The sequence below is a fragment of the Takifugu rubripes genome, chromosome 5 (genome assembly GCF_901000725.2).
Source record: "Takifugu rubripes chromosome 5, fTakRub1.2, whole genome shotgun sequence".
NCBI lineage: Eukaryota > Metazoa > Chordata > Actinopteri > Tetraodontiformes > Tetraodontidae > Takifugu > Takifugu rubripes.
The window spans coordinates 76,132-100,000 of NC_042289.1; the positions used below are offsets into that span (position 1 = coordinate 76,132).

Here is a 23,869-nt window from a genome sequence, read left to right on the forward strand (position 1 = left end):
TCATCCCAACTATATTTTCTTTAGTATAATCTTTTCATAGATGTTTTATTTTTAATGTACACGTAAATCTAGATTTGGTAATCAAACTGCATCCAAAATGGACATATCTCAACCAGAAGCTGAGTACAGATTTAATTTCTTTGTTTTAGCCTTTTCTTTTGGTCACTCATAAATTATTCACATAATTTTATCCTTGGGAACTAAAATAAATAGAGGAGAATATTGTCATCTCTGCCCAATTCCACTGTCTAAATATAGTCTTTCAAATCATATCGCAAAAAATTGCGAGAGGCCGCCAGTTTCGCACATGCGCAGTACAAATTGTATTTCCGTGAAGGATCAAATTGGAACAGATTTTGTCGAGCGAGTACGAAAGGGAAATAGGAATGTCCTCTATTTTTCCTTTTAAACGTGTTGTAAATTGTGCACCCTAAAGAAGAAAATGAAAAATGCAGTTAGGACAGTCAATTTTCTATTTTATTTATGAGTAAATAATGCAGCTATAACCAAAATGGATAGAACTTTATGTTAACACATTTTGATTTGCATTATAGGGCAGATTAGTTTCCATACATGGAAACACATTCGCATTCGCGCAATATGGTTTTGTGGGCGTGTTTCAGCTCTTCCGTTGGTCAAATCCGGTTTCCGTTACTTTTCTTGTCTTCCGCTTTCTTTTCGAGCGCACACCCAGGCAGCAACTCAAGAATGACAATAATGGCCAAAATGGCTGCAGTCTTCTTTGCAAAGCTTACCGTCAGTTTTCATGGAAGCATTTGAAACTGAGTGGCCACAATCTAAGCCCTTTTTATGACAGGATTGGCGGTGACTGGATCGGCGTTATGGATTTTATCTCATTCGAGTTGAGAGCAAATAGTATTTAAGTTCGCAGGTCCATTCTAAGACTGCAGGCTAACGCAATTGCTAGCTCTAGTTGCCGATTATCCCCAGGTTTGACTGTCCAAACGGGAGTGTAACAATCATATTGCACAACCATTCAGAAGTTGTTGGACGGCCAACATCAAATGGCAGAGCCACGGAAAGTGCCGTTCGTCACCATTTCATCTTTTAACAATTCGTCGCTTATCCAGGACTTAACTAAGAAGCGCCGCCACGAAGATGAGGCCATTGACATTAGTTTTGGGATAGTTGGAGGCGCGGTGCTTGGCTCGGCAGGTGGCGGCGGAGGTTTGTTCGGAAACATTAAAAGGGATGAGACTGAAATGGACAAGCCGAAACCAACAGTCCGTCTTATCCTTCCACTTTCGGAGCCGAACGAACGCGCGTCATCTGAATTCAACTACCGCGACCTGGTCCACTCAACTTTTGTTCAGGTTAGAAGAGGGGGTCATTTCTTAAGGGCAGTGGCACAAACTTTAATGTTCAATTTATTGTTTGTTTGGTTGTTGTTTTTTTAACTGATACAATGGACGGTCCCACGCCCATATAATGCTTCATTATCGCTTAATACTATAGGTATATATATGTTGATACGATTTGGATTTTTAAATGTAGTCATTGCGCCAATTTCCATATTTGGATTGCGTTGTGCGTTTTGAAACGCTTTGGTCTGATTTTTATTTGTTGTAAATTGCGTTTAAATAAAATTATTCTAGCGTTAATTACCAACTGATGTGTAAAGGGGGATTGAACCTTATTAGCGTTTAGATGCTTAAATTTTAGTTTAGTGATTTAACAAGGTTAAAGGTTTAAGCAAAATTTAATTAGATGACAATGCCTCACTGTACAACAAATGTTTGGAATGTTGTTAGGTTATTGGCCTCTATAACCTTTGGAATATTTTTGTCTCATTAATGCTTCGATGACAATTTTTATCAGGTAAAGCTTGCAGGTTCAAAGGTCCCAATTGGACTTGCCCCCCTTCTTGACCCGAGTGACCCATTGGCTGATGAAGACAGAGAGAGGTGTGAGATAGAGAAAATGGCCAGGAACTTCGAGAACAAATTTGTGAGTGTTAAAGTCTCAACTTAAATTTTCATCTTCATTGGTTATAGAAATGTATGCTTTTTTGTGTTCCTTCTGCAGGATGGTGGAACAAAGAAGAAAAAAGGGGACAGAATACAGGATCTAATTGACATTGGCTATGGCTATGATGAGAGTGATCCTTTCATTGACAATTCAGAGGCGGTAGGTTTATGTTCTTGCTTTGTTTGTTTTTTTTCTAGTAATTTCTGCAACTTTTAAAAAATAAGTCAGACATTTTTAAGTAAAGTAAATTTTTAACTAAATGAATTGCACATACAGTTCAGTACGATGTAGAATAGTCAGAGTGATATAGCATTAGAAAATAGCTAAGATCTAAGCAGTGGTTCAAGGTTATTGCATCATTCAAGCTCTGGAGGAAATCTAACAGTAATAACACCTTTCTTTTGGCCTCAGTATGATGAGTTGGTACCGGCCTCTCTAAACACAAAATATGGAGGCTTCTATATCAACACAGGAACTCTACAGTTCAGAGCAGCATCAGACTCCGAGGGAGAAAATACAGGCATAAATGCTTGTCATTTCAAGGTAAGCGTGCCTCAAAACTATACCAATTATCGTAATTTCCAGACTACAGAGCGCACCTGATTAAAAGTCGCATAATCTAATTTTAGAAAGAAAATCAATTTTGTACTTATACAAGCCGCACCAGATTTTAAGCCGCAGGTATCCCACGTAGTAATATGAAAAATTAGATCGAAAACATTTTTAACTTTTCATTTAATTTAATCCGCTTAGCAACATAAATATATTGTACCGGTAAATGCGGTGTCTGTAATGCAGCTACCTTGAAATATAGGTTTGTATCAGCTCCACACAAATTACTTTGTTTATGCTTTTTTACTCAAACAATTAACAATCTAAAACTCCCCGATGGCCCACCTCTAAAATCTTCTATTTTCATCGCGGTGGCGATTGCTTTTGCCTTCCGTCTGATTTGTACAGCGGAAACACTGCGGCCGCCTGCTCTCTGTGTGTTGACCCAGTCTTCCAGAAAGTTGTCATGCTTGGGCCACCTGCGATGTTTACGTCTAAAAGCTTTTGTCGTCTTTTTGCTTTCGATCAGTTCTTCTGATCGATCAGGCGTCTCCACCTTCTTGCCATTGATTACCGTAATGTATGCCAAGATTACGCGTGGCAGTGCGATTTCCTTCGCCAACCGCCAGAGTGATCGCTTTTAACTTAAAAGCCACATCATGTGCTTTTCTTCTAGTATTTTCCACGTTGATGAGGGTTAGTAAAAATGACTGATTCACAATAGTTGTGATAGTGCGCCACGAAAAAAAACATAAATAAGCCGCACCGTAGAATAAGCTGCAGTGTTTAAAGTGTAGGAAAAAAGTAGCGGCTTATAGTCCGGAAATTACGGTACTACATAACATAACATAACTCCTTATCAACTATGATCAACTCTCGTGATGTGATTGAACTGTACAATTGTTTTAATATCAGATGCTTCACAAAATTGTGACATTTACAGTTTTAATATGACAATGATTTTATCTAGAAAATCACCCAACTAACATAACTGTAAATGAACTCTACCTTTATTTGCTGCTTGGTTTAGGATTTTTAATCTTCATTTTTGTTATCAGTAGCTCAGAAGTCTGCTCTGTTGGGTTGAGATTAGAGGACTGAATTGCCCATTGAAGAATATGCTTTTTTTTATTCAATTACAAATGTTAAGAATTCCTCACCTGGTGATGAAACAGCTTGAAGTCAGGTGGCCATTTTCTTGCCAGTCCCTCCAAAATGTGGCCTTTTCCTCAGTCTCTGTAATTTCTTAAGTGGTTGTTAAAGGTAAATGTTTTTATTTTATTGTTTAAAAAAAAAAACTTCATTGTTGTTTTTTTTAAAAATGAATATTGAAATGTCAAAAGGCCAAGTGCTAAAAATTGGAACAATTATTTCAGAGTTTACATCTTTTAAATCTGTTTAGGGAATAAAAGACTGTGAAGAGCGGGTGCTAAAGAAGCTTCGGAAAAAACAAGATGGTGGTATTCTGGAGGACAAGAAACCCAGAAAGAATAAATTATCAAAGCCTGGGTGAGCATTTAACTTTTCCCTTTTATGAATTCACTTTATGGCATTAGATTACAGTATCAGAAGGGTGGTATTGGGGTAGCTCCCCTTTTTTGTGTGTGTGGGGCGGTAACAAGACGGTCTAATCATACTTGGCTCATACTTGGAGTGCAAGTGTACACTCTTGCCTTCAAGTGAAATGATGTGGGTTTAAACCTATAACCTTGCAAAACAGACTATATATGAAAGAGGATACTGATTGTGTCACTAATAGCACCTTTACATTAGTGTCTAATTGGTGACTCCACGAGAGGAATGAGTTGCACTAAAAAGAGTGCTATCTTGGTTGATGTTCCAGGGAAAATATGAGGGAATTTTATGAGGAAAGAGCAATATTTGATGGCATTAACAAAACTTAACACACCAAAACACCATCAGAGCACTCTCAAGGTACCCTGGAGAAAGATACCGATGCTCACATAGGACCCTGCAATGAACTGGCAACTCATTCAGGGTTGGACCCTGCCTTCACCCATAGTGCATCATCCCTGAGACCCTGAAATTGATAAAGTGGTCATGAAGATGAACAAAAATTAAAAATGAGACATCTTTTGAGAGGAGGAAATGAAGGTACTGCAATGGTACCACACCTCAACCCAGCTCAAAATACTTATACATTTTTGCCTTCACAGCTGACTCTATTAAAGCAGTTCTGTCAGGAATCATATCTATTCGTAGACATTTATTGGGTGATGGTTATGGAAGAGTTGTTAAAAAAAAAAGGTTTAATTGAACAATTCTCTGAAATTTAAAGATTATCTAAGTGTTTTTGATATGAAGTTTGCCCAAGTCTGCAGTCCATTGAATTTAGCAACAGATTTATTTTCCCTTTCAAAATCCAACTTCACATATAAACTTTGTGATGAGTAAATGTTGAATACATTTTTATATTGGGCAACCATCATTATTTACATTTACAAGAAAACTGAATATCACAAGTATATAAAATTGTTTCCTTTCGTACTTCTTTTGCCATCTGGGTAGACATTCAGCACTAAATCTTCACCGGCCAGAGAAAAAGAAGAGGAAGAAGTTGATGAAGGATTCCATCCACCTTGCTAACATGCTGCGTCGGTTTACACGGGAGAAGGAGGAGACACGCAAGAAGAACCTGGTTGAAGTTGGTCTGCCACGTCCTGCCACCAGAACACCCAATACAAATGTGATTGAGGTTTCCCACCATAAGGCTTCTTCCAGCAACAACTGCAACATTATTGATTTGACAGCTGACCCAGCAATGATGTCCCTTCTTGGATCTTCAAATAATGATTTGCTGCAGGACATAATGGATGACCTAGACTTTGAGATGTTGGACTCTCCCCAGCCCCCCAGTCCAGTTCATGCAGAAAATTACTCATTTGGGATGGGAACAAAAACAGGAAGTAGCAGGGTATCACAAGGAAACATGGTGACACCACCTCTTCTCCCTACTGGTCTCCCAGGACCTCTGATAAAGCGTATCGATGACTTAAGGGCGGTATGGCTATTTTTCTAACACATTCCTTTCTCACATCAGTTTTTTCTGCAATCTTGATTTGCATGTAAACATGTTGACAGTGCTAAAATAGGTGTAAAACGTGACTTATTTAAAATTTCTGTACAGGCCTCCCGTCAATTTGATGAAGAGGGCAGGAAGAAGTTTTTCACATTGGACATGAACAACATTCTGCTTGAGTGAGACACTTTAAGATCTTCATGACTTTGAAAGCAATATTAAGCGAGGTCCATATTTTTAACTCTGCACTGTAGCATTGAGTTGCAGGTTCAGGAACAGCCTGCAGAGGTGCGTTCAGTGGTCTACTCTCACATGGAGGCCTTTGTGCCCTGCAACAAAGAAGCTTTGCTCAAACGCCTTAAGAAGCTCAGCCTCAACATTCAGGTGACTAAAATGTTGTTGCGACACTGAAATGTCTGATTTTGCTACAACACTGGAGAAAAAATGTATTATATTATTATATTTATTTCTAATATCAGTAGAAAATAATTAAAAGCAAAGGTGGTAAAATGGGTGTGATGTTCAACCCCCTGCACTGCACTTCCTATTATGTAATGAAGTTAGGATCTGTCACAGCAAATGCCTATAATAATGACTCGTCTGGATGAGCAGATAATGCATTTGAAGTCATATCTTTTACATGTCAATTCACTGTCGACTAACAGACTTTGTGTGGTAATCCTATTTAAGCCAGCGAGTAGACATGACAAAGTCTTTGTCCTGGGACCATGTTCCACAATAATTAATTTGAAAACAGCAAATATTGACCATTAGGTAAAATAAGCAATTGTAAGTAAATATTTGAATCCGGTCCTTACTGATTTTTACTCCATGCTAAAAATAGATGTTTGTGATTTCCTAACCACCAATAACATTGAGAACACAAGTAAATTCAGTACATCAAACATTTTTTTGTGGTGCAGTAAATTCTGGAGTGTTACAAAAAAATTACAGCCGAAATTTTGAGAGTGTAATTGAATATTGCTGCATATTTGTATATATGTTTAGACTAAGACAATAATCATACATGTGAGCATTACTTGACTCTGTATGAGTTACAGCCACTTCCTGTTTGATGTATGACTTCCGGTTTGATGTTTGATTTCCTATTGGATTTAGGATATGGTCCAAGATAATTTTTTGTAGGTTTTCTGCTACGGATGTGTACCAAATTTCACAATCTCAGTTAAATATAGGCTTTGGGCCTACTTAATTTTAGAGCCATTTTGAGATGCACGTTAGTAGCAGTAGACTTTTTTTTGTAGGTCTTGGGGTATTGCACATGTGTACCAAGTTTCACAAACATAGGTTAAATGTAGTCCAGGATCTGCTTCGTTAAATGTATCCAGGTGGCGCTATAACAGAAGGAAACTTTGAAAATCATATATGTTCGGGATGGGATTCTGGACAAACAAAGATTGGAAGACATTTTACCAAGTTACAACAACTTTTCCATTCATGGTGAGATGTTGATGTTCGCCCCCCCCCCCCCCCCCCCCCCCCACACGTTAAGTTGTAATTTTCTCCACTAATCATCATCAATGTCTCGTATATTTTCTCATCAGGTTTAAGGTGAATGTGCTCAACACATTCAGAGTAAGCTGTCAGAATGCAGAACATGCCATTTAATTTTGCCAGATGATGATGCTATATCCATTACTGCATTTTGAAATGTATATATTCATTCATCAACCTTGATTAAATAATATGATGGATCATTAATAATATGGGAAATTCATAATATAATATTTGAGGAGCCTATAATGTTTATATTAGCCATTGTTAATCTGGAGGTAAGTACTAATAGAAAAGGTCTGTAAATTTGATGTCTGGTTCTTTATTTAATCTGGATGCATACGTTCATGCATTTATAACTTCTCTTCCAGGATGATCGCCTTCGAACGCCTCTACTAAAGCTGAAGCTGGCAGTATGTAGTGTGATGCCAGAGCAGATGGCACGATACAACATGGACTGTATTGCTAAAGTGGCAAAGTAAGGAAAGTGAAAATCAAATGTTTCCATATTCTGCAAACATTTTTACCATCATCATTTCACATATTGTGCAGGCCAGAAACTTTTGGACCTCATCATTTTTTAGCATTTAGTTATGATGCAGCATTATATTAAAAAATGAAAGTATTGTCCTCATATCAGTGCACACATAATACCCCTAATAAAAAAAGAAAGCTAAATTTAAGAAATTTTGAAATCTGCTCTGCTCTGACAACAGAGGTCTGTGAGCCTTGCAATATTTTAACTTTTAATTTTAAATATATTTGCAAAAATACTCTTGTGGTGTAACGTTTTCTTCACCAATGAATCAAAGAATATTCCTACTTTGCAACGACTTAAATCTGCGCTCAGCAATTTGGCCTTCCAGGTGACATATAGTATTTAAAAAAACAATCGAAATGATAAAGAAATGATTTAAGCAAACTTAATGAGCATGTGGGAGGGTTTTCTTTGTTGTTTTTTTTAGCACTTTTAATGATAAAGATACATTAAACAATACTTGATTCAGTCTGCCTATCAATGGTGTCACTGACATGCACCACCAGCAGCACCAAATCTCAGAACGACAATAAAACGCAGCATGAGATTGCGAGCAAGAAAAAATCATGCCACCATTTCTGGCTGTTGTGTGGAAACACAACAGCCTGTTTATTAAAGAGAGAGTAGTAGCAGCAGGTACAACCACTACCACTTACCCTAAATAGAAGTCAGATGCCCTTTATTGCTGTTGACTTTTTATGTTGTAAACAACAGCAGAAGTGGCAAGTAAACTTACTGTGAATTCAACCTGAACAAATGATGGCTACACTTACTGTACTCTTTTTATATTGAAAGAAATGGTTACCTCCCTGAAAACAAAAGGTTACCCTACATTCAAATAAAAGGATTATACACTGCTCAAAAAAATTAGAGGAACACTTTTTAATCAGAGTATAGCAACCTATCAGTCAAACCTCTGGGATATTGATCTGGTCAGTTAAATAGCAGAGGGGGTTGTTAATCAGTTTCTGCTGCTTTGTTGTTTGAAATCAACAACAGGAGCATCAGAGGGGCAACAATGAGACGGTCCCCAAAACAGGAAGGGCTTTCCAAGTTACTTTTTTCCCTCCTCATCTCTTTTGGCTGACTTTTTACTGACTGACTGACTTCCTACTACTGTAGTTATTAATTTGGCTTGGATCAACATCTCTGTTGATAGCATGGTGCGGTACCTGGATGCTACAGAGGTTGCACAAGTAGTCCAACTCCTGCAGGATGGCACATCAATATGTGCCGTTGCAAGAAAGTTTGCTGTGTCTTCCAGCACAGTCTCAAGAGCATGGAGGAGATTCCAGGAGACAGGTAGTTACTCCAGGAGAGCTGGACAGGGCCGTAGAAGGTCCTTAAATCGGTATCTGCTCCTTTGTGCAAGGAGGCACAGGGTGAGCACTGCCAGAGCTCTACAAAATGACCTCCAGCAGGCCACTGGTGTGAATGTTTCTGGCCAATCAGAAACAGGCTCCATAAGGGTGGCCTGAGGGCCCAACGTCCTGTAGTGGGCCCTGTGCTCACTGCCCGGCACCGTAGAGATCGATTGGCATTTGCCACAGACAACCAGAATTGGCAACTACGCCACTGGTGCCCTGTGCTCTTCACCGCTGAGAGCAGGTTCAACCTGAGCACATGCGACAGATGTGAAAGGGTCTGGAGATGCCATGGAGAACGTTATGCTACCTGCAACATCAATAGCATGACCAGCTTGGTGGTGGGTCAGTGATGGTCTGGGGAGGCATATCCCTGGAAGGAGGCACAAACCTCTACAGTTTAGATAATGGCACCCTGACTGCTATTAGGTATCGGGATGAAATCCATGGACCCATTGTCAGAACCTACGCTGGTGCAGTGGGACCTGGGTTCCTCCTGGTCCACGACAATGCCCGACCTCATGTAGCTAGAGTATGCAGGCAGTTCCTGGAGGATGAAGGAATTGATACCATTGACTGGCCCCCACGTTCACCTGACCTAAACCCAAAAGACATTATGGGACATTATGTTTAGGTCCATCTGGCGCCGCCAGGTTGATCCTCAGACTGTCCAGGAGCTCAGTGATGCCCTGGTCCAGATCTGGGAGGAAATTCCCCAGGACACCATTTGTTGTCTCTTTAGGAGCATGCCCCGACATTGTCAGGCATGCACACAAGCACGTGGGGGCCACACAAACTACTGAGAATCATTTTGAGTTGCTACAATGACATTTTGGCAAAATGAGCCAGTCTGCTGCATCATTTTTTCACTTTCATTTTGGGGGTGTCTTTCCCCCCTCTATAGGGTGATCATTTTCATTTCTATCGAATTATGTGGCATCATTTTGTTACTAATACATCACCTACTTTTTATCAGGAAAGATATTCAAGATCATTTAGATCTGATGTGTTATTGAAGTGTTTTTTGAGCAGTGTATATTTGCTTCTAATGGTTTATATGCTTATGTCCATAAATTTTTAACCTGATTACATAACAACAGGGTAATTATGTATGGTTACATTTTTGGCTAAAACATTACTGAATCATTTTCACTATCAGATTGTTGTAAATAAACCAAGATAGTCCTTGAATTGTATCTGCAACCACAAGCTGTGATACAAATACATTGAAATGTTAAAATGAATTGTTACTCTAGTAGAATCCCCAATGACCATTTTGTTTTTTAGCTTAAGGCTAGAACATAAGGCCTGAAGAACGTGAAATGATTTGAAAACTTTCTGATTGCACTGTACATCTGTGACATCTGCAGGCAGCAGTCAGGGGAGGGAGAGAGGAATGGTTCTGAGGATGATGATGAAGAGAAACCTGGGAAGAGGATGATTGGCCCCCGGAAGAAGTTTGCTTGGGATGAAAAGCTTAGGTCAGTTCCACATATAATGGAACGTGTTTGTTTTACCACATGAGGTATTTATTTTAATCAAAATTTGTATCACCTTAGTGGAATATTTACTACTATGGATTTTTTTTTTTTTTAGATCATTGTTATGTAATTTGGTGCGGGTGAAGCTGGGATTCTATGAGCTGGAGAGCAAGAAATCTCAATCTGTGGAAGACTACCTCAAAGCTTTTATGGAAACAGAAGTTAAACCTCTGTGGCCTAAAGGCTGGATGCAAGCCAGGTGAGTGTCTATATAATGCTGCCTGATTCTATTCAGTAGACAGAACTATGAGTATAATTAGATATTGCAATATGAGTATTTTTAATCTGACTCTAAAATTAACTCTTAATCTCATTGTCTGTAATCTCACTCTCAGATGTTACAGTATTGCACATATATCTTGTTACTTGTGTTCTAAAAACAAAACTTTTGTATTGGGTTTATTTAAATTAATTTATCAATGTTCTTAACATGAACACCATTGTTCTAATGCGTCTAATGTCTATTCACAGAATGTTGTTTAAAGAAAGCATCACGGCTCATGGTCACCTTACAGGCTACATGTGAGTGATGATATGGTCTCTGTTTTGATTTTTATTTCTTATTTCAAATCTAGTCACGTTGTTCTTACATATTTTTTCATCTGTTTCAGAGTAAAGAAGAAAATTGTCCCTACTGCTAAGACAAAATCCAAGGTAAAAAAAAAAATTATTTGGTTTTTTTTTGGGGGGGGGGGAATCACATATGCCATATCTACAGAGTTCGAAAAGATGTGCTCTGCAGGGTTCACTCTAGCATGCACACAAAATTTTACTCACTGGTGGTACTGTACTACATTACAAAGTAGATAATATTTTAGTAACTCATCAAGACAATGACAGATTACATTCTGCACATTTTTTTATTTGGATAATTTTTCGATGATCTTAAAATTCATTGAAGTTGGCAAGAAACACAAATGGGCATGATCATATTCTATGTAATTGTTTTGTTTAAATCTGAACTTTTAGGAGTCACATTGGGTTCAGAGGTCTGCACCATCCCCCCTACCTCAAGCTGTCATACTACCACCACGGTCTCCATCTGAACCCAAATGTCTTGATTCCCTCAAAGAAGAGCTTGTGGCTACATCTCTGGATTCTATCTCTCAGGCCCTGGCCATCCTGGGCAATACTGCCAAAGGCCTTGCTCACGGGGATAGCCCTGTCTCCCCAGAAGAACCCAAAACTGTTATCAATCCCTCTGCTCTCCATGCCTCACCAATCCTCCAACAGAAGAACGCTGTTAGTGCTTCCAGTTCTGCTATACCTCATCCAGTCTCAGGCTCTACCTCTGTGTCTTCCACTTCTACTCTGTCTCGACCTTCCATGGTGTCCTCCCTTCTGCAGCCGCTGAGGGTGGAAAGATTGGGGGCTATAAAAGGTTCGTTGCAGGCAATAAATAAAAACTCTGTGTTGAACACTCAGAGAAATTTAGGTGTGACTAAAGCCAACCTACCTGCCACATCTTTGCCATCCAAACCACGGCCACCACCCACAGCATCACCACTCATTCCACCAGGAACAAAAATGGGACTGTGCTCTCCCATATCAAGCTTCGGAAAAGGCTACAATAATAACAAGGCCAACACCAAAACACTGATCATCACATCACTCCAATCTCGTCCTCACACCCTCCCATCCTCGCAAATGACACCAAAAACCTTTCAGGCACAATGCTTTAGCCAGATATCACAGAATAAATCATCCCCTGTCTCACAGAAGATAACCGAAATTCATCCGCAGTCTAACTTTATCACCCCCATGCAAGTCACCCTCACCAAGTCCTCCCACAGCAGCATCCAGCCAATAGTCAAGCTCACGCCACGTGCAACCAATCCCACTGTCAGTATCTCCACCTCCGTGTCACCCTCTGTCTCGCAAAGTCCCAGGTCTCAGGTGACCACCTCTGTCCACCAGTACTCCACAAAAAACCCAACAGGGTTCCACTCACCCTTCTCAGGTACACAAGGAGGAGCGACAAAGCTGGGACAAGGCAGCTACACCACTTTAGCTGGTCAAAAGCCCTCTAACCAAAACAGTAGCATTAACACTAGCCTTATGAAAACCTTAACCCTAAGCAAGCATTCAGGTCCCAGTTCCTCTCCCACATTGGCCTCTTCAAACCCAGGACAGCCTCAAAAGCCTGGGAGTGGAGCAACTCAGGGGAAAAAGCCAGTGGCATCAATGCCATCTTCGGCAGTATCTTCTCAATTGTCACAGGTTCGTATTAAAGTAGTGAGTAATTTGAATGATGTTACAATTAATGTAAAGTAATTCAGTAATAGGTTGGTGTAAGACATCTTGGTAAAAGTATATATAATTTTCAATTTAATAATTGTATTGAATTATTTAATATACATAAAATAAATACATTACACTTGATTTGTTATAAGATAACTTTAAACTAAGTTAAATGAAATGGAGTTTGACTTTTATACTTATTAATGCTAAGGTTGTATTTAAAACAGGCACTGTTCTTTATATTCAACTACATTAACAGGGTGACTGATAAACACTCTACTTAAGGTTTCAACAGACAGGGGTGGAAGTGTGCCTGGTTCTGCCACATCTGTTCCACTGGGCTTTGAGATACCTGGACATTTGCCTGGCGTCGGTCTGGTACCAGTGTCCTTGTCCTTCCAGTACCCTCAACTATTGAACCTGCCTTCCTTGGGTGCTACGGGCTCTACCACAGTGGCTAGCAGCTCTGCAACCAGTACCAATTCACCGTTTTCCATCTTGACTCAGAGTGAGTGATATTAGAGGCCAGAAATACATTGGGTTTGTACTAAGGAAAAAACAAAATCACATTCAAACATAACACATTTAAATTCAAACAAAAAAAGACGGCACCTAATTAGGAGTATTACGTTTGAATTCGATTTTATTCCCCCCCCCCCAACTACATCAATTTAATACCTTTATTTGCGAGCTATTTGAAGGTTACACTGTATGTAAAAAGTTCCCCATAAGTCCACAAAATACTCAAAAGTGGTACTTTTGTACTACCAATAGCTGGTGTGCTGCTAAATTGGTTGTATGTACTGTCTCAAAAAAAGTCCCTCAAGTTAGCAGTATGTACCTGTCTTGTCCTCACAAACTGCATGTCTCTACTTTCAGGGACATTGTCAAGGATATTTCATGGACATTTTGGATTTTATATTGTGATCAGTTATTTTGGTATGGCTTGTCTGAGTGGTACACCACTAAAATAATGGTATATTCCATTCTCAATGTCTTATGTCTACTTATTTTAGCAGCAAGTGTATTTCATGGTAATTTTAGACTTTATAATTGAGACAGGTATGCCTTGTCTATTGTAATGCTACAAACCTGGAATAGTGGTATTTACTGCTAAAATAGTCATAGGGCCTAATTAAAAATTAATTACCAGTAATAAAAAAAATCAGTCTTTTAACAGCCTCACCATAGTTGAGACTTAAACCAAGTGACCAAATGCTGCCCCCTATTGGAAGACAAATATATCCAGACTTACACCAAAAAACTAACACGTTAACTTACAACACAACATCATTATATGATGTAACTGAGTGGTATTTATTGCTTAAAAATACAGACATGTGAGTCACAAGCAGGTACGTACTGCTAAAATAATGAGGGATGACACTTTGAGATCAATATGTACCACTTCGTGGCATGTACCAATTAAGGATCTCAGCACCTGCAACAACACTATCCTTGACACCCATGACAGCATTAGAAACCTGGGAGTGAAGCAGCTCATTAAGAATAGATGTATTAAAATGGGAAAAAAATCTATGTGCATGGCTCATAATTGTTAGAAAATGTTTCTTGGGAAATTATTAGTGTAAAACATTAGAATTTAATTATTATTTTACAATGCAATTGAGGAGAAGCCACCAGAAGATGGATGATGAATAGATTTTTCTCTTATTTCACAATAGCCCAAACTCCCTTTTATATAGTTAATATTGATTTTTTTTTTTTAAGAATGTAAACATTGGTATTCATAATTTTTGAGAAACTGGAATCAAGTCTGATAATCAGTTGTTTATAGTTATTAGTGTTTCATGTTGTCATATGAGTCTAATATTATAGAGATGATAGTTGTTTTTTTTAAAGATTCTGCAACTTTAACAATTTTTGTAGTCCTGTGGTGCTTACTTTCTTTATATGCCACTTGCTCTGTGTCGGAAACTACTGCCTATTTCCAAAATAGTGCACTCTATAATTAATTGTACACCATTTTGTAGGGTTGCCCGAATGTTAAATGGGAATCGTTGTATCCTATATAGTGCACTCAACTTTTCCTACAATTCATTGGGAAAAGTGGTAGACGCCTGATGCTCCCTAACCAAGCAATATAGCCGGTCATCTTTTGCAGTAGCAGGGAAGAAGCTAGACATGACACTGATTATTTATTAAGGATTACATTAAATATTAATGACATTATGATACATTAACAAACAAATGACCTTACCAGTGAGTCCATTAAGTAGTTTTATCAAACCAACTCCCTATATAGTGAGTAGGAAATGTGTGCTTTCAGACACTGCATAGGTCTACTTCATCCTTCTGTCTGAACCTCATTTACTGTTTGGCTGTCATCTTTTACCTCCCTCATTTTGTTATTTGTCCTCCTTATCACTCTGTCCTGTCTCCGCAGATCTATATAAGAATCTTCAAACAGGGTCTCAGATTTCTCTGCCTCCTCACTTGCAGCTTCCTTTCTCAGGTAAAACATCATCCTTCACTCTCATCACAGCCTCAAAACTTTATTGATTTCCTTTCTTTTCTCCTGGTGTGGTATTTGTCAGTGTTGTTTTCTTTTTCACGCTACATTCTGTTTGTATTCATGCATTGACATCGTAATTTTAGTGTAGCTGAAGCATGTTCCTGTATCAGCCAGGGATTTAATTACATTAGCTGTTTTTGTGTCCAGATATCCAGGACCAGGGAGGAGATACCAAAAAGAAGACTCTATGATACAGAGGGAAGGCTATGAGTAGAGCCAGCGTAGGATAAGCTTTACATTTTGTAGTGAAATGTAACTTTTTTAAAGGTTATTTTTAAATTCTGTCCTTTGGGGAATTGATAAACCAAGTGACTAATCCACTTTGTTCTTGTTTACAACATAGACCTATTTCACTGTGGAATAGGAGAAAAAACATCTGGGATTTGTTTGTGTGTGAATTTGAGTTGTGGTATTGAAGGTGTGCCTTTTAAACTTCTTCATTAATGCACATTTATTTTTTTTATTTGGTGCCATTTTATTTCTGAAATTTTCACTGATACTTGTAAGAATTGTACCCTAAATGACTCATTGCTCAATGTTACTAGTTGAATTTTTGTTATACTTGATATGCTGAAATCACAAATTTACTAGTTTTAATTAAATATTGTTTTCACTAACTAAACTAGAATTAATTTCTATTAACCAATTTCAACCCACGTAACTGGTTCAGTAATTGTGCACGGGAATGGATGAAAAATTGGGGCATGTCAAGATTAGATGTGATAGAATTTTGGTCATCACCTAGATCTTTTCCAAAAGTAAAAAACATCAAATGTATCCGTACTTAAAAATTGGCAGGATATGCATTTAAAAGGCAAATTATTCAATGACAATAATGCATTCTATTAACACGCACCTTACAAAACATCTTGCATAATAGAAAGAGAGATTCCAATGAAGCTTTAGAAAAAATAATAAATTGGATAAAAATCAAAATATAGACACACTGAATCATACTAATTTATTTGGGATACGATTGATCGAACAGGTTAGTTCTGAGATTTAAAGTCAATGTCAGTGTACAGATATTCCCTGGGAGTGTGATCAAAGTAGTGGCCCATGGGGAGTTGGGTAGTAACAAGGGCAGCAGAGATGACCAGAGTGTCTACATATTTAGTAATATCTCTTTCAGATTTGACAGTCCAGGATTTTTTAAATCTTCAAAAGTGCAGACCAGGAGCCAGTCAAGGTGTTGAAGATGGGACTGATGCTTTTTTGTTTAATGACCTCTGGAAATAATGCTGGCAGCTGAATGTTGGACGAAGTTTATTGTGAAATATGTGTGCTAGACTACAGGCACAGGACTTTGATTATTTATTTTTTTTAAATTCCATGTTTTGGGAGAGTAAATCTGGAAAATTACGATGAGATAGGTGGAGCTGCCATAGAACAGTATTTACAGTCATTGTTGCAAGGTGAATCATTTTACAGGTGGAAAATTTTGAGAGGGCTGTAGAGTGATGTGAAAGGCAAGTGTTTAGTCTCTTAACATTGTCTATTTAAATCCACCCACAGTATTGTGTTGTGCAGCAACAAGGTTGTTTTGAGCGGTCCATAGATTTACAGTACAATGGGTTCAATGGTGGGTGAGTTTTCATTGAAGGGGGATGTTTTGTGCTTTTTGTAAAATATCATAAGATCACCGTGTCCCGAGGCACATGACAAACTAACCATAACCAGAGTTGTCAGACTGATTTGAGTGAAATCTTTGTAATTTCTGAGTTCTCAGAGAAAATGAAATTATGTTCATTCACTGGCTGATGGACAAGCAGACCAGTGCTAGTTATCCAACAGGAATTTGAGCAACCCCTTGGAAATGAAGCATTTGCTGGGTCACTATTTTGTGCTGTAGTTTGGTTTTTTTTTGGGGGGGGGGGGGGGGGGGGGGTTGTGACTCCACATTGAGAAACAATTCTCAGAAAATAAAATCACAGCCACAATTATTTTTATTATGGATATTTGAAAGCTTACAAGATTTGGTTTTAAGAAATATGACCTCATGGAATTGCTTCAAGGTTCCGTGAACCAGATTTTTTTGTTTTCTTGAATGTTTCAGTTGGCTCAAATTCTAAATTTGACATTGACACCTCAAAAGCATTTGTATACATTTTCTATTAAATTAAATTTCTGAACAATATAATTTTCAGGTTTGGGTAACTATAATAATGCTAAATGGTATGTATGAGAAGTAAACAGGAGCAGACATTATGAGGCACATTGTTGTATTATAATCATAATTGAGACCTAAATTAATCCAGACATGACATTTAGTAATGATGCATTGAAAAAAATAACTGTGTACAAATTAATACATAAACAAGACCAAAATGATGCCTGTGAACTGAAAGGTAAAGACACTCAGTACTGCTCCCAGGTTCTGAGAGTTCTTATTCCACTTTCTCAAAGCTACTTGACCAGCGGCCTTGTCTTATCGTCGTCACCACACTGATGGGCTTTGTACTTTTTGACCTCGGCCATATACTTAGACCAGGCATCACCCTTGTCTGGCTCAACCTATGGGAGACAGGACACAAAAACACAATCAATGGAGCTGTAATTCAAAAGAAAGCAAAAATGAAATCAAACATCACTGACTTCTGTGATGTTTTTCTGCTTCTTCGCAACCACTCCAGTCTTTAGGAAAACACCACCTCTGCGCTTCCCTACCTGGGTTAAGGGATAGAAGACTACAACCGTTATAGGAGCCATGACAGGTGGACTGTCAATTTAGGAGACTACATCACATCAGTAGGTCTACAGTCAAGTGCTTTATGCCCCACACTTTCAACAATCATTGAGACACATCCCAACTCTGAATTTTGTTGTTATCACATTTTATAGACGAGTGCATGGTATAGGAATACATTTTTTTGGATTTCTAAAGAAACGCAGTGAGTTTAGGATGAAATCTACCGAATTCTCATTTTACAACTGCCAAAACCCCTTACAAAATTCGTCACGGGAGGTGGTTTCTTTGTCATGGTTGTTTGTCCGTGCCTGGAGCCATCTCCACCTTTGTGTCCCATCTCTGTTTTCCGCTGTTCTTCCTCCATCTTCTTCTTGAAGATCTCCATGAAGCTACCATCGTTGGCGAAAGCGTTACCTCCAGACAACGGGGTTTGGCTTGTCGCCGCAGAGTTACTACACAGGGAAGTTGGGCTGTCGCAGCTAGAGTCACCACTGCTCTCGCCGCTTGCTTGAGATTTAACATGTTTTCGCTTTGAATCCATAATAGACTTTACTGTCAAATCCCTGTCTTCCACAAAACTATGATTATTTTAAAGTCGAATTGCTTTTATACAGTTGCTGCTTAACTGAACCGCTGTCCAGGCCACTTCTGAAACTGTACAGGGTACAAAAACGGTTCAATTTAGAAAACACCTTTTTTCGAACAACAAAAGGCTGCAATTATCAGCCGCTAACAACAAAAACAAATGCATGGGTTCCGTTGGCTGATAACGTGGCCTATCCACAAAACGTCAGGATGCTCAGACGGACAAAGTCGACATAAATCATATCCTCATACTACTGGCTGTAGCAGTAAAGTCAGAAAACGTAAATTCGTTGACCACCTGCGATAGAGACTATGTAATTCGGAAGATTCACCAACGTTCTGAGTTAGCCGTAGTTATTCAATACTTCCTGTCGGCCATATTGGTTTTATTTGCAGGACGCGAGACACTACGAGGTTTGAGACAGACTCCGCCTTTTTTGTGGACACGTTCTTCCTGCTACCTACGGGGGCTGAGCTGGGACAACTGTCATTACGTTATGAAGTTTTAGACAGGCTTTCTCCTAGATACAACGTTTTACAGAAATATTTCCCATATAATAAATTTTCATTTTTTCCTTGTGATTTACCTCATTACTCTCAAAACAAGTCAGGCCCCAAGATAACAAGTACATTGAAAGAATAATTGCAACTGTATGAAAGTGCTACCAGTTGAGGTCAAGTGATGCTACTTCCCCCCAGAGATCTTCAAAGAACCAAAGTCAGGGAGCCTTTGATCCCCAAGCATAATATATAATATAAACCCCTTTTTTAAAAACCTCTGAGCATGACTGTAACTTTACCTCACAGCTGCATATACCTACAATAGCTCAGAACTATTGCGCAAATACACAACTGCATACCCAATCTCAATAATAAATAAAATGGATACAACCCTAGATCCATCTGCACCTTTCTCCAGAAGCATCTTGATTCTATAACTGGAATCATAGTCCAAAGTTACCATCTTTGAGAAGAACTTCTCAATGGTGTCTTCCTCCTGCAGAGCACAGACTAAAAGCTGCTGTGCAGCAGCTCTGAATGCACCTGGAACATTTTCAGCAGGTTAACATGGAAAGTCCAGTATTTTTTATATATATGTGCATGTGGATATTGCGGCTTTGTAGGAGTCTGAAGGGTTAAAAAAAATTTAAATGATAAAGTTACAACTCTAAAATTGCTAACAGCTCTGTGTGTATTAATGTTTTAGCTATGGCTTCTCATATATTCATCAGAAGTAGTGAACTTTAATCATCACAGCAATGGTCCATGTCAACATGTACTGGTGTGTTTTTGCTTAGTTTAGACCAGGGGTCACCAACACAGTGCCCGTGGGCACCAAGTCGCCCGCAAGACCACATGAGTCGCCCGCAAGCCTGTTCTAAAAATAGCAAAACTTGCAAGTGAGGTGCGTCTCAGAAATTTCTTTCTACCGCTATTTTTTAAAACACCTGCATTTACATAGATTTCAAAATAACAATGTCTTAAAAATAAATATAAATATAAATAAAATGAAGGTGAACTCTGGCCTAGTTCAAAGGTCAGTATTGTGCGCATGAAATAACCTTTGCACTTGTGGAGAATAAACTAGCGGGCAGTGAAGATGGTGAGTGGAGTGCAATTTTCTACCCCAAAAACATGGCAAAAAGAAGACAGTAAATTTATCATTTTCAAAGTGAATGGGAGGAAGAGTAATTTCTACTACTGTGAAAGGAAGGTGAGTATGTTGCATTTGTGGGGTGACTGTGATGACGGCGAAGCAGCACAATGTGGAGCGACGCTTCACTACGCGTCATGAAAGCTACAATGCTAATGCTAACTACCCACCGGGAAGCATTCTACAGTCAGAGGAGGCCCATGAGCTAAAAAGTGTGTTTATAAAATTTTGAGCAACAGATTTTGAGCAGAATTGCAGTCGATTTGTTCAGTTAAGATTTATTCAATATGAAAGTTAATTTTTTTTTTTTAAATGTTGCATAACTTTTTAAAATATGGTTCAACATGGTTTATGAATTGTTAAAATGGTTTAGTTTCTTATGGTTGAAAGGGTCTGGTGAAAACTCGACATTTTTTTTCTGATCAAATGTAGAAGTGATCATCTGAACAATTGCTGAGATTAATAATAATAAAGTGTTGAATATTGATCTTTTCTGTTACCCACTCTAAGTTGTTGATACACACACACACACAATTTGTTATTTTAGAGGAGTGTGTCAAGCGGTAGCCCTTCACACGACTCGGTACCCATGACGTAGCTCTTGGTTTCAAAAAGGTTGGTGACCCCTGGTTTAGACATGGAATGTTCTTATTTAGCCATCATCTACTGAGTTTTAAATGACACATGTACATTCGGCAAACCTAAGTTGTCTGCTAGGCCTCCGGTGCATCCTGTCCTTGGAAGATGCTGGAACAGGCAGAGATTGTTCCGAAAACACGATATGGACAGATCGTTGTAAATTTGTCTTACAGTGCATTTCTCAGTGAATATAAAAAACTGGCTGTTTGCATTCAGCAGGCATAAAGCGTAGTCCCAGATCCGGAGAGGTACAGTGGCCTGGTGAGTGTTCAGGTATCTCAGAGACCGGGGTCAGTGGGGACTTGTGTTCCAGTCAGAATCAGAATCAGGTTTATTGCCATTGTTCATGTAATACACAGTATTACACAAACTGGGAATTTGTCCTGGTGTGACACTGCGACATTCAACATAAAAAAGACAACGTTAGAATAAGATAAATAAAATAAGACATATATACAGTATATATATAAATTGTAAGAAATAGTGCAGGTCAATGCAGGAGTAATGTGATGTTCGTGAGTCCGACTGGCTGCTGTACATGGTGCTTAAGTGATAAGTCACTTGGTGTTCAGCAGCCTGATGGCAGAGGGCAAGAAGCTGTTCGTGTAGCGGGAGGTTTTGGTCCGAATGGACCGTAGTCTCCTGCCTGAGGGGAGGGGGGAAAACAGTCCGTGACCAGGGTGGGAAGGGTCGGCCGTGATCCGACCTGCACGCCTCCGGGTCCTGGAGATATACAGGTCCTGGATGGATGGAAGCCTGCAGCCGATCACTTTCTCGGCAGCGCGCACGATGCACTGCAGCCTCAGACTGTCCCTGGTGGTGGCACCAGCATACCACACGGTGATGGAGGAGGTGAGGATGGACTCAATGATGGCCGTATAAAACTGCGCCAACATCCAGTTTGAGCTTCCTCAGCTGCCGTAGGAAGAACATCCTTTGCTGGGCCTTCTTGATGAGGGAGCTGATGGTTGGCTCCCACTTAAGGTCCCGGGTGATGGTGGTGCCCAGGAAGCGGAAGGAGTCCACGATGGTGATGGGGGAGTCCATGAGGGCAAGGGGGGGCAAAGGGGCTGTGACTTTCCTGAAGTCCACAATCATCTCCACTGTTTTCTGAGCGTTCAGCTGCAGGTTATTGTGTCCGCACCAGGACACCAGTCGAGCCACCTCCCTCCTGTAGGCAGTCAGGAGATGAGCCCGATGAGGGTGGTGTCATCCGCAAACTTGATCAGCTTGACAGATTGGTGGCTTGAGGTGCAGCAGTTTGTGTACAGGGAGAAGAGCAGGGGGGAAAGTACACAGCCCTGGGGTGATCCAGTGCTGATGGTGACAGAGTCCGAGACAGTCTTCCCCAGCCGCACATACTGCCTCCGATCCGTCAGGGAGTGAGTGATCCACCTGCAGAGGGAGGCAGCTTGTCCTGTAGCAGAGCGGGGCGGATGGTGTTGAATGCAGAGCTGAAGTCCACGAACAGGATCCTCGCGTAGGTTCCCGGGGAGTCCAGATGCTGCAAGATGGAGTGAAGGGCCAGGTTGACCGCGTCGTCCACAAAAGTCAACTGACTTTTGGGTTTTTATTCACCTCTAGGTTTTTCCTCTGTGCATCTTCGTTAATTTTTTGACTCATTGGCAGCTGTAATCCTGACTCCTTTTGATCTTCAATAAAATGCTGGGCGACCTTTTGAAAAGAACAATCTTCTGCTACTCTGTGTTGCATTTTTTTGAACAGGAACATGCAGACAGGTGCCTTCCGAGCAGAAAGGCCTTTATGCCTCCTCCTTCCTGACATTGAGGCTTGCAAAGAGAAGGCTGGATAAATCCTGTCAACAAGTCCATGTGATAAATGCTTTGTATACAAAGTGAGTGGTGCAAATGCTGATTCAACTGTTATTGAAATTGAAGAGAAAAGAAATATAATCCAAAAGCCAATTTCCATAACCGAGAATCGGCCCGCCAAGGCCCCCTCCTTGGTCCGCCGCGCAATCCACACTGCACCGGACCCTTCATGCTCCTCCTGCGGGTGGTGGGTCTACTGGAGACGGGAGTGTCCACATAGCTGGTTCGGGCTGGGCCCGGCCGGGCCCCATGGACGTAGGCCCGGCCACCAGGCGCTCGCCATCGAGGCCCAGCCCCAGGCCTGGCTCCAGGGTGGGGCCCCGGTAACCCTCCGGGCTGGGTACGCGGCTTCCCTTTTAGTTGTTCCATGATGGGTCTTGAACCATTCTTTGTCTGACCCTTCACCTAGGACCAATCTGCCTTGGGAGACCCTACCAGGGGCAAACTGCCCCGGACAGCATAGCTCCCAGGCTCATTAGGGTACGCAAACTCCTCCACCACGATAAGAGGATGGTTCACGGATCACCTCTTTACCCTTGCTGGGGTGCTTGAGGGGAGTTGGGAGCCCAACCAGTCCACATGTGTTTTGTGGACTTGGAAAAGGCTTATGACCGGGTCCCCAGGATCCTGTGGGGGGTGCTTCAGGAGTATGGGGTGGAAGGTCCCTTGATAAGGGCCGTCCAGTCCCTGTACCAAAGGAGCAGGAGTTTGGTCCGAATAGATGGTTGTAAGTCGGACTCATTCCCAGTGAGGGTTGGACTCCGCCAGGGCTGCCCTTTGTCACCGGTTCTGTTCATAACTTTTATGGACAGAATTTCTAGGCGCAGCCGGGGAGTGGAGGGTGTCGAGTTCGGTGGGCAGAAGATCTCGTCGCTGCTTTTTGCGTATGACATAGTTCTTCTGGCGCCATCGAACAGGGACCTCCAACAAATGCTGGGACGGTTCGCAACCGAGTGTGAAGCGACAGGGATGCGGATCAGCACCTCCAAGTCAGAGTCCATGGTCCTCGCTCGGAAAAAGGTAGAGTGCCTTCTCCGAGTTGGGGAGGAGGTCAAGTATCTCGGGATCTTGTTCACGAGTGAGGGTAGGATGGAACGGGAGATCGACAGGCGGATCGGAGCGGCGTCAGCAGTGATGCGGGCGCTTAACCGATC

At 40.4% G+C, this 23,869-nt stretch overlaps 2 protein-coding genes across 4 annotated transcripts; one reads left to right on the forward strand and one right to left on the reverse strand.

The window, feature by feature from the left end:
• Positions 1-653: 653 nt before the first annotated feature.
• LOC101074922 (ubinuclein-2-like) lies at positions 654-15,938 on the forward strand. 3 transcript variants are annotated; one of them, XM_029836725.1, is made up of 18 exons: positions 654-1,334; positions 1,840-1,968; positions 2,047-2,148; positions 2,401-2,532; positions 3,944-4,050; positions 5,071-5,248; positions 5,366-5,563; positions 5,690-5,760; positions 5,836-5,965; positions 7,468-7,574; positions 10,369-10,479; positions 10,595-10,738; positions 11,011-11,061; positions 11,151-11,193; positions 11,509-12,759; positions 13,066-13,288; positions 15,188-15,256; positions 15,464-15,938. In XM_029836725.1, exons 1-18 carry the CDS (start codon positions 1,026-1,028, stop codon positions 15,505-15,507), a joined length of 3,399 nt encoding a protein of 1,132 aa, XP_029692585.1. In that variant the 5' UTR covers positions 654-1,025; the 3' UTR covers positions 15,508-15,938. The 3 variants fall into 3 exon arrangements, with proteins under 3 accessions (XP_029692585.1, XP_011601921.1, XP_011601922.1); XM_011603619.2 differs by having other exon boundaries at positions 5,071-5,563; XM_011603620.2 differs by lacking the exon at positions 15,188-15,256 and having other exon boundaries at positions 5,071-5,563.
• A 1,301-nt stretch (positions 15,939-17,239) lies between these two features.
• trir (telomerase RNA component interacting RNase) lies at positions 17,240-19,001 on the reverse strand. Its single transcript, XM_003964349.3, has 3 exons — positions 18,265-19,001; positions 17,912-17,983; positions 17,240-17,830 (listed from the first exon to the last, which is right to left on the reverse strand). Exons 1-3 carry the CDS (start codon positions 18,544-18,546, stop codon positions 17,723-17,725), a joined length of 462 nt encoding a protein of 153 aa, XP_003964398.1. The 5' UTR covers positions 18,547-19,001; the 3' UTR covers positions 17,240-17,722.
• Between the last annotated feature and the right edge of the window lie 4,868 nt (positions 19,002-23,869).